This window comes from Spinacia oleracea, chromosome 2 (genome assembly GCF_020520425.1).
Source record: "Spinacia oleracea cultivar Varoflay chromosome 2, BTI_SOV_V1, whole genome shotgun sequence".
Taxonomy (NCBI): Eukaryota; Viridiplantae; Streptophyta; class Magnoliopsida; order Caryophyllales; family Amaranthaceae; genus Spinacia; species Spinacia oleracea.
The window spans coordinates 71,630,453-71,642,514 of NC_079488.1; the positions used below are offsets into that span (position 1 = coordinate 71,630,453).

The 12,062-nt window shown below is 38.0% G+C and overlaps 1 protein-coding gene across 1 annotated transcript; it reads right to left on the reverse strand.

Moving 5' to 3' along the window:
* Positions 1-8,765: 8,765 nt before the first annotated feature.
* Positions 8,766-9,988, reverse strand: LOC130467518 (uncharacterized). Its single transcript, XM_056836043.1, has 3 exons — positions 9,052-9,988; positions 8,875-8,968; positions 8,766-8,789 (listed from the first exon to the last, which is right to left on the reverse strand). Exons 1-3 carry the CDS (start codon positions 9,678-9,680, stop codon positions 8,766-8,768), a joined length of 747 nt encoding a protein of 248 aa, XP_056692021.1. The 5' UTR covers positions 9,681-9,988.
* Between the last annotated feature and the right edge of the window lie 2,074 nt (positions 9,989-12,062).

The window sequence follows — 12,062 nt, forward strand, 5'->3', positions numbered from 1 at the left end:
ATCACCTAATACCTTCCAATTGCACTACTCCTGCAAGGATACTGTATGTGACACAATTACATTTTACTTGCTTGAACATCAAGTTGTAATTGGATATTAAAAAAATAAACCCAACACCCTATTGACAACTTTCATCCTTCATAAATTTGCAATAGTTCCAGTGAAAATAGTTCCAAATAGTATCACCTAAAGGAGTCGTTAACTTTAAGTAAAACATTAAACGAACAACACAGCATTCGACAGCAACATTATTCCTATGTATAATACTTGGCATATTTATGTTTAATACTTAAAGTAATTCAATAAATTCAATATAATCGGTATTTAATTACTTCATTAAATTCATTATAATCGGTATTTAATTCATTCATTATAATAACGAAATAAGCGGTATTTATTTACTCCATTATAATAAAGGGCCTCATACAAAAATTCCTATTACGAAGCGTCACTTCTTTACTTATTGTAAAATTACATTTTAATTTTACCCCACACATTCCGGACAAGTGGTACATTAGTATTAGGGGATAACACTGATAAATTATAGCCCTTTAAACATAATTATAGCCCTTTAAATATATGGTAGTGGAGACCATTGTCCACTCATTTAGGACTACTATATGTTACATCTCCATTTTCCATGCTTCAAAATAGGGGATATCTCCCATTTGGGCCCCATTGGAAAGAAGTAGCCCATTTGCCTTGAAGACCTAATGAAATGACGTGTACGTGAGACATAATTTTAAAAGACATATTTTGAGGTCATTTCACCTGGGGGGGCGTGTGGCTATCCCTATCACCACAACTGGTTCAATTGGGTATGGCAACTTCCCAGAAATGTAATGAGTGTGGGGTTTTTACAAGTTCAAATAGTTTGGTAATTAATTATGTAACTTTAATTACGACCTGTCTTGTAAACGAAATATTATGGACGTTTTAAATATAGTATGGAATGAACGTAAAAGTCTGCAACTTAATTAATTGAATTAATGCCTTGCCCAATTGTTAACGTGTACACAAATAACATTTATCACTCATCATTATTCGAAATCAGGGACTAATCCCTATTTTACGGGTAACATACGTATTGAAGACGCTTTCACTTTCATTAATTAATTAAGGACATGCTAGTAGACTAGTGAAAGATATTTGCAAAGTACTTTCTACCTCATTAACAAAGCTAGTACTCCAAACATTATCCATGAAAATAACAACATCATGGCAAGATTTTTCTCAGATCGGCCGCAATTGAGTAACTCGATTCGCGTATGACAAAGCTCGTTTTTTATCTCCTGCAATTCCTCTTCCACGCATTCCTTCTTGGTTTGTATTCTTTTGAGCTTTTCCTCCAGGATTTGATTCTTGAACTCCAACTCAGCTATTTCAGTGTCTTTTTCAAGGATTTTAATGTGAAAATCACCAAACAAAGGACCCATCTTGGAGCATGAATCAGCCGAAACCCACTCAAAAAATTTACAAGCACTTGGACCCTATTAGTAAATTAAATCAAAATATAAATTGTAGTTGTTAAAACATGTTTCTTAGGTCATACTGCATAATAATATAATTTTAAATACTTACGGGCCAATTAGGACAACCGAAGAACTGCTTGCCAGCGTTAACTCCGCTCTTTGTCGTTCTTATAACGGCAACATCGTTACAATTACATATAAACCGCCTGTTACTCACCCCATTGTTGTTGGAAGAATTTGTGGATTTGTTGCTGAGATTTTCCATTTGAGTTTAAAAATAGAGATTGCAGTTGTGACAAAGACTCAAGGGGAATGGATTGAATGGGATAATGTACATCACTGCACTCCTTTATAGACAAAACTCCCCAATGGATATATTGGAGTCAAATATGTATTGATGATGTCAGTTAGATAACATTTTATGTCTTTCAATAAATGTAAACATGATGGAGGGCTTCACTTACTAACTAAATTAAAATATGGGTATGGGCTATGGAGTTCTTAGTGTTCACTTTTGAATCGTCACAAGTCCATTTTTTGTTTTGCGCTAATGTTGATTAAGCAATAAGATAAATTTTAAGGCATAGCGCTAATGTTGATTACGCAATAAGTTATAGTCATTAATTCATGGTACTAAGTTATTAATTTTTCTGACAAAATATCAGAGTACCGTTTGATAGGGCGTAAAACGTATTCATGGAAAACGATTGTCCCCTTTTTAACCATTGTACGTTGTTTGGTTGGGTAAGGGGTGAAACATAATTTTCCACGAGTACCTCCAAGGTTCAAACACCCTTTTCCATTTGAAATGAAAGAAAACCACTTTCCTCATTACCTCCCTCTCCTTTTTTCAACAATTACTCTCCTCATTACCCTTTTACACATTTCCCACTAACTAACTACATTAAAAGAATACCTCACTATCAACTAGTACCTATTAAATTAAATTAGTCAATTCAAGTCCCTTTAACTCTTTGCCGGTGAAACCCGGTCGATTGTTCCGTGACGGAGGGAGTAGGAACTTTGTAGGATGATATGAATCCACCTTTAAAACTAAAAATTACAGGCACCTGAACCCTAATATTAATTCTAAATAAACATGGATCATAACTATAATGATTTCTTAGAGGCATATGGAGGCAATTATTAATGGAGTCCATATTGTAACAATATCTTGGCGCCAACTAGGTACTATGTTAAAGTATTTTGGCGCCAAATATAGGTTGGACCATTAGGGTTTTGCCTTCATCATTATAAAAGGGATTGCATCTGTAGGGAAACCCACACCATTCTTCAGACTCTCTTAGTGGTTGTCAACTCCATTAGTATTAATCTAGGCTATTATTTTAATACCTAAGAAAATGTCTGTCTCCTATGACTATACCTTGTCCTCCAATCCTCCTTCCATTTTGCCAGCATACTCTTCTTCTTCCTCGTCGGACACTGCCGACATATTCATTTCTTCTGGCAACACCACAGACACATCAATATCTATTTCATCATCCTCCATCCCCTTTAGCTCGTCCACTAATGGTAACTCATCCACCTCATCAAGTTCCTCCTTTCGGACACTATATGGTCTCCGTGACCCTACCTATTGGGGTCTGCGAGCACCTTTCGCTCCAAATTTCCCATACCCGCCAATACCCTTTTCACCACCCACACTACCCCTAGACATGGTCACTATTTTGGTAAGGAGTGAGTCAGAGACCGATCCAGGCGTCCAATATGTACTCCATCCAAATGAAACCATGATTAGGGTGTATAATGATTACGCCGCTCGCATTGGTTATCCCGCCCAGGATATTTCCATACGTAGGCGTCTTTTAAAATTCCCAATAATCCATGTCACCGTTAGAGAACTCGAAATTAAGAACGGGGAGGTGTTCACCGTCGTCGGACTCGTAGGTTTTCATTACTAATCCTCACCGTGGTCTAATATTTTTAATAACTACAATGTCACACTAGTCACTACTAACAGAATTCTTGGTTTGTGCAGGTGGATGGAATGAATGTCAACACTTATATCAAAAGATTTATAATCCGTCCAGTGTACAACACTCCTAACGATTTCCCGGTTGAGGCTTTAGTAACTGACAAATTGGAAATTGTCTACGAAGCGTATGCTCATGCAATGGGTGTACGCCCCAAAGACATCCAATTTATGCACCAAGGAAAAATGTTAACTGATATTCACACTGTTCACAGTGCGAATATTGTTAACAAGTCCATTTTGTACGCCTTTATATATTAATTACAAGTTTGGTACTTTCCCACCATTTTGGACCCAAGTAATTATAATTACCACTGAATTATAATTACATTGGCCCATTATCGATGGAATGAGATTGTAACGCATCTTGTTGTGACCAAATTAGTCCTAATAAGGTCCTCCTTTATCCCTAACTTGCGTCTTTGGTTAATTAGTTACATGTTACAAGTTTTACTAGGTCCATGTTTCAAGTCAAATTTGAGTATTTAGTTTTATTAATTCCATGTTTGAAGGTATATTATTGTTTAGGTTAAGTGAGTCCATGTTTCAGAGGACTTTAGTGTAACTTTAGACTGTAATGTAACTCCCTACTAGTGTTATTGTGATTGTCCCCTTAATCATCTAATATTTATCTTGTTGTTCAAAAATTGCGTCATATTAACAAAAAATATTATTCTGACATAATAGTGGAACGAAATTCATGAAAATAAATCTGAATATTATTACTTTAATGTATAATAGTGGAAAGAAAATATTATTCTGAAAAATCAGAAAATATTATGCTGAAAATTACTTTATTATATAATAGTGGAACGAAATTCTTAAATTGTAGCGCTATTAAGTGACCGGTACGGGAGACTAAACAGGAGTTTACACAAAACACTTGTAAACTTTTAAGGCAGCCAGTTCAGTACTAATCTAGATTTTCGCGGTCATTTGAAGATGTACCCGCCCGCTCCTCCTCTGTGAATAACCTACGTCTCGCCGAGACTTTGGGTGTGATTCCCTGCAAAGATAAAACAATTTAAATGAATAACATGGTCTCGAATAACATGTCATACAACAAGGGACATCCTAGTTTACCATTACTTTAAGCCACCATGTTCTCCCTACGATTATGGTAACCAGTAATAATACTAACCGCGACATCCATCCATAAAACAACCACCCCACCGCCAAAGCCGACAGGACCAAACGTTGAAAAGATGTACCTACCAGGTAACCGAGTCACAATAACCTCAATATTTTCACTGGATAGACGGGATTCTAGTATAACAACCACGGTTGGGCGATGAGTTAAGTACATATTCCTAAAATTTTTGATAAATGAATCCCTAGCCATTCCCCTTACATTCCAACACACATACCTAGACGGGCCTGGTACACTAAAATAGCCAGGGTACTCGATGGAATTGGCTCTCTTTAGGAAAACCTCATGAGCACGTACAACATCATCTACACGAAATGTTTCAAAAAATATAAGAGATTTTTCTACATCCATTTCCATAACATGGACTGCATCGGTGTAAGATGCCATTTGGATTGTAGTTGGGGCAGCTAACATGTACAGTTGCCCGACCCAGTTTAGAACTGGGCGCGGATCGACCATATGCATGATATTCTCCGGGAGATAATTACTTGAATGCATTAGATCAAGATTATCTAGAGCCCACCAGATGTACAGCTTAAAAGCTTCATCCAACCCAAACAAGTCAGACAGGTTGGGGAGATGACCTGGGACAATTTCAAATATATCACTAAGTATACTCATCTCCTTAAAATCTTCTATACTCACGTTTTCATTCCGTATTATATTACGAATAATATGTGCGGGTATCGCTTCAAGGATACCCGCCTTGGACTAATTCAAATAATACTTGAAAAGATTGGTGTTGGCTTCTGCAATTTCTCTGTGGAGTGGGGCGTTGTATATGATGGCAATGGGGGATGGTACCCTATCAAAGGCTGGATAAAAAGGATAAGCCATTATTTTGTAGATTTTCACTAGGGGTGCAAACTTTGAAGGAGAAACGCAAGTAATGAAATTGAAGAAAACACTTACCCTATATTTATAACAAAAAAATTAGGCATTTATGGAAATATTGGTTTAAAGCAGCAATTATTTTACAAGTTCTTTTAAAAAGTATGTACTTGAACCCTATGAACTTGGCCCCTACACAACTATTAAGTTGACCCCTACTACTAGTCTATGTGAATAAAGGACCCTTACACCCCTTTAGGACATTGTAATGTCTAATCAAGTAATAGTGTTAAAATGAATATGAAATGGAATTAATGTATGAAGTTCTGGAGAAATGAAGAGAGACATGAGTTTGAATAACTTCTTAGTTAAGGATTACGAGTTAAGTATGGTGCTTAAAATTTACTTTTATACATATTTGACTCGTTATATTAAGAAGAAATTTTATGTATGTTGTATAAACAAACATGTACAAACATTGTAAAAAAATAATATCAAAATAGAATAGGTTATAATTAGGTGTAAATTCTCAATCCGAATAGGTGTAGGTTATAATCAGGATTACGAATAGGTGTAAATTCTCAATCCGACCCGTTGGGTTTGTCCGACCGTTAAGAATCCGAACCGTTTATAACCCCCGAGCTAAGATCCGAAATCCGTTCCGTTCCGATTATATTCAATCCAAATTAACCCGTGATTTTTGATCCTATTAAGATGTGATTCCGATAACAGGCCACTTTGTGACAAATCTGAATCCGTTCCGAACTCATGCAATCCAAGAGCCGTTTATGATCCGATCCGTTTGAACCCGAATCCGTTCCAACCCGAGGAAAATCCGTATAACCCGATCCGTTATTCGTCCATGTACCGTTTAATGCGAACCGTTTCAACCCAGGACCCGTTTAATCCGAACCCATTTCGATCCGACCCCATTTAACCCAAACCGTTCACGACCAATAAGAGAACATCAATGAAGTAGCACTGCCAATTAAGCGTATGACTATTAGTTATACGGTGTACTTGTACTTCATTCTCCCTTTATATGCTCAGTTCAAATGAAACTTGTAATTGATGTAGATTTAAGGCGTAAAGAACTTTCAGGAAAGTATGTAGTATTAAACTAAGTTATATACTATATAATCAATAAATTATATTACTGATCTAAAATTATTATTACCTTTAAAAGATAGTTATCGTTTTCGTCCCCTAATTAAGTCATCAATATTATAATTATATAATTTCAAACCAAAGGGACTCGACTCGGATTCCAACCCACTACCGAATAACCCGAATAGATATAAAACTGAATATGATGTTTACCCGGCTAAATCCGTTTCAATCCGACCCTTGTTATTCGATTATACCGATATGAATCCGAACCCGTTATAGTCCCGGCTAAACCCATTAACAATCCGTCATGTTCCAATCCGAATCGACCCCGACTACAATCCGACCCGTTTACAACCCGATCTGATATGAACCCGTGCATCAAATATCCGACCAGATCCTATCCGTTAAGTTTTCAATCCGATCTGATCCGATCCAACCCGTTTGAAAACATTATACATTAATAACCATTTTCAATAATGTTTAAGGAAAAAACGTACTATTGTCATTAGTCTCGACTATACCGTCGCGTATTTCGGGAATACTTTCCAAGCGTTGTCCGTGTACTTACGGTTGATACTTGCCGCTAACGTTACCCATTTGTGAATAAATATATCTCTTCTTTATAAGTAAATTTTTATATCCCATTTAGGTAATCCCTTTTTTGTAAGGGTTCAGGCCCAAATACATTCCTATAGGACATTGTAAATAATTGCCACAAACAACGGTTTATGGGCCAATAAGGGCCCTTATTTTCTGAAAACAACAACATGAAAAAAAAATTCCCCTAACTAAGAAACTCACACGACCACTACAAACTACCTTACAAGGAACAAATAATATAGCATTTATTAAGGCCCAACAACCTCCTAACCTATTGGACCAATTGGACCACATCTAACATCCAAACAATAATCCATCTCCCCAGAACAAAACCCAGAAACATAATTTAGATATTTTCGGACTTTGTTGTCCCGTTCACCAAAAGTTTTACACGATCACGCTCGAGATTATAAGGACTAAGAATGTCCTGGGTGAGCAAGAGCCGACGCGCTAATTCAATGTCTGGTATACGGAGCCCCTCATAGCCTTCAGCAAACTCCTTAATAGAGAGCAACATCCGGACACCGCAACTATGGCTGAAATACGAAAACATATCAACACTTGGTTATAAACAATACACAACCACAACGCACACCAACAATTTTCACAAGATAAGGTCACTTTACTTGTCTTCCTGGATTTCTATATCCATCCGCGTACGTCGCCATGTAAGAAGCTGGCCCCAAGTGTCTTCATCTTCGCCATTGAATAACAATTTGTCAACCCCAATTAGCTGGATAAACAAACAACGACCACATCAACATATTATCCTAAATGAAATAACATGTGTACGTTAAAATAACACTCCAAACATGCGTCATTCATTTACCAGTTTATCAATTGCATTTTTGCGCTCCTCCACTGGATTGGTAATCAGAGAATCAATGATGTATACGGTTGGAGGGTCGGCAGATATAACAAGACACCACCAATGGTTTGTGAAGGGTCCCAACTTCTCAAGGACTGGGATAAACAACTGTTTTATAATAGTTAGTATAAACGTGTTACATAACTCACATTTTTATATCAAACGTCACCCGAACTATTTTTTTACAGATACATAAGTGTGAGTATCATTCAATGTTACCTCAGATATTCGCGACGCAACATTCCCGTCTGATGTGTGGTTTCCTTCACCAATTTTAGTACATGCGGCCGCTATCTTCTCCCTCTCCTTCGTCATCCAATCACACAATCGGATGCGATCAACATCAGTCATCTTAACACCGTCATGGGAGTCTTGAGCAAACTTCATGACTTTGTCCTGAATACAAATTTCTCCAAATAAATAATGAGTGGGTCATATTGGCAAAGTTATAATTTAAAGTTTTCCCTATTGGACTTACAGAAAACGCGGAGCTCATCATGTACCGCAAACTTCTCCCTATGTATTTCTCGGCCCAAGCAGAATTGTAAAGTCTCGATACCGTGTCAACATACTACAATTTTTAAAAAATTATATCAACATACAGACTACCATTACGACCCTTATCTATAACTAGTAGACAACCCTACATATATCATTAATGAATTTGTACCATTTCTTGGCAGAATAGTACAGTTTAAATTAACGACAGTACACCCAGAGGTCGTTGGTTTTGAGATAGTACTACGTGGTAATTCGATAGTAGTACTATTTCATATTCATAAAATTCGTAAACACCAAACACATTTTATGTGATCGGACTAATACAATACATACTTTATTCACACTTTACCTGCTTGTGAACACATCCATTTAACTGTGCAAGACCTTTGCACTGGTTCATGTCGACGTTGGTCCCATCTCCACATTTAATCATCAAGGTAAGGCTACAAAAACACATACGGTTAGCCCAAACTTATAATACGTGTAAGCAAGGAATAAGTAGCATAACGAATTATAATTTGAGTACCTCATTCCTTTAAAGTCACCCCGTCCAGAAAGAAGACCACCGTTGTGGTTGACAAACTCAACTAGGTTGTAGCTGAATTTCTTTATTTCACTAGTCACCCACCCACACCCTCTTTCTGAAAAGGTAATGCTCTTTTTACGACGACGTCTGGGTCGAATCCTCTCAAATAATATGGCCCCGGAGGCAATGAGACCACCCATCCGACTGTCACTAGTAATATCCAACAAGGCAGGAGGGGATTCCAGGCCGCATACAACAGATATCGTACTCCCATTAAACAAACCTTCACGCAGTGGTGAGCCAACAGGTTCACGATCATTCACCACTTTGTGGGGCGGAGGAGGCTTTGGATGGCCTTCCATTTGTTGTGGAAGGGATGGTAGGCCTTCCATTTGTTGCAGAGTAAGGGATGGTAGGCCTACAATTTGTTGCGGAGGAGGGGTTGGATGGCCATCCATCCGTTGGGGCAGAGTAGGGGTTGGTTGGGCATCAAACGCAAGGGCCGTAGGGGGGGTTGGTTGGGATTCCATTGTTTTCACCAGGGGAGGGGTTTGTTGGGCATGATATGGTTGGGGAGGGGTGTGTTGGGATTCCATTGCTTGGGGCGGGCGAGGGAAGGGATGACACATGGTAGGTTGAAACTTAAATGGATCAGGCAATGGAGATGTAACCTGTGGCGAAGGAGGGCAGGGAATTACCTTAGGCGCCCGGGAACAAGGAGAAGGATGTCGCGGTGTTAGAGGATCCTCCTAACGGTTTCCATTTGAGGCTGCCTCACGGTCACCTCAGTTTGCATATCAAATTCCACCCGCACCAACTCAGTATGTTGTTGCTTTTCCCGTTTCTTAGCCAACTTCCTCATCTTCATTGGATTTCTCTCACTATTTCCTTTCTTCCGGGGTTTTAACTTGAAATTCTCATTCTCAATTGCGGGAATATTAACCTAAAATCAAAGATGGAAAGTAAAAACTTATTATCAAAAATCAAACACCAACAAACTGTGTGAACCTCAGCTAAGTAATTCACCTCTTCAGCAGGACCATCACTATCCTTGGTGGCCCTCGGATGTTGTGTATCACCATACGCGACAACAACACACTACAACAAATCAATCCACATTAACAGGATTTACAAATATTTTATTTTATAACTATTAAATTCAAGATTAATGCCTATTCAAAACAAATTCCTGTTACGCAAATCAATCTTCAACAAATTCAATTCAAGACATCACTTTTAGACAAATGGAAAACACAGCAACGTTATATATATCATATAACTCACCCCAAGACAACCGTAGTCCCCATTTGGTACCGGTAAACGATCTGCATCCTTTGCCTTTACAATCTCCTTCATATCCCATGCCTTCAACCTGGGGAATACGCCCCACTGCACCGGTATCCTATCTAGTCGATCAAGATACCATATCTGAAATAAATTTACACAACAATTATCCCCCAAAGCAAAACCCAAAAACATAAACCTTTGTAATTAACTCATTCATTAATCAAATTTGACTCACCACTAAGTAAATGCTACAGCCACCAACTCCTTTGGTCCACCCATACGTGTAGAAATCTCTACAGAACACTTTCGCCCTATCGATGAAGAAATCAAAAACAACCTTGCACCAGTCGTACTGTCGTGCCTGCAACCCAAGTGTACATGCATATACCAGACTCGCACTAAGTCTTCCACATTGTGTCGGACATAAAACCATACCAAGTGCAGCTATCAAAAACATTGTCTTGAACTCGGCCTCGTCATTTTCACCCCATTCACCCTCCAATCTTTCAATAAATTTGGGATTGATTGGAATTGCATCTGTGGATATAAGAACTCTAGTCTTGTTAGGGTTCACACTCGCCCATGACCGCCCATATTGGCCATAAATTTTATTAACCAAACTTTTCATTCGCTCATCAGCATCAACATCATTAGTGGGAATGACCTTCTCACCATTTGGAAGCCCAAGTATCCACCGAACCTGATTTTTGTTCATAGGAACATCAAATCCATTCGGACCCCTAAATACCTCATTCACAGGGTCCACACGAGTCATCAACCAATACACAAAGTTTCGGGGTAAGTGTTTCCCGCACAAGTGATAAAGTCCCCCAAATCCCATTTCGCTCACCCACTGCCTCCTTCGATTATCAAACCTATGTATAATTCTCCCAAATGCTTCAACTTTGCAATTGATGGTTGCAGTCTGGAGAAGGATACTCAAGTACACAAAATATTACAAACTCAAAGAATAGAACTTTCAATAACACAGCAACCAACTCATAGAATAGAACTTAACCAAATTTTGTCCCCAAATCATCTATTCGTTTAACATTTTAAATAAAATACATATAATGGACTACACATTCATATCAATTTATTATATACAATATAATCTACTTGTAATACAATCTTCTATTCGTTATCTACAAATACGTGGTACTAGTAGACCAAATGTACAATCTACTACAAACCAACTACTACCTCATTTCATATAACTACAACTCAACTACTCTAACATGAATGTAACCAAACACACAATTACAACCATAAAATAAACTCTTAAAGGAACTAAAACAATAACCAACTGGTTTAAATTTCCCATGCAGGTGAACTAGTTACTGCCACACAACTCACTTAGCCATACCAATTCTCACACAAGTTCACTAAGCCATATTGGGTTCAAAGTTTCATAAGAGGTGAAAATACTTACTCGTCCATTGTATTCCCGGTGGAGAACTTTCAATACCTGACGCGCTTCCTTCACTTCACCACCCTTAGTAAAACTATTTTCCTACAAATTCATTTCGACACAGGTTATACCAATTTACTTTTGTCCCTAATAATATCACAAACTCAACATCATATGAAACTACCTTGAACACTCCCGTGTGTAGGGTGACTTTCTCGACAACCGCTCTCCTTTTAGTTGTCACACGCTCTTTCATCTTCGTATCATCCGCATAAAATTTGTCACTACACTACACATTTGGGCAGAATCATAG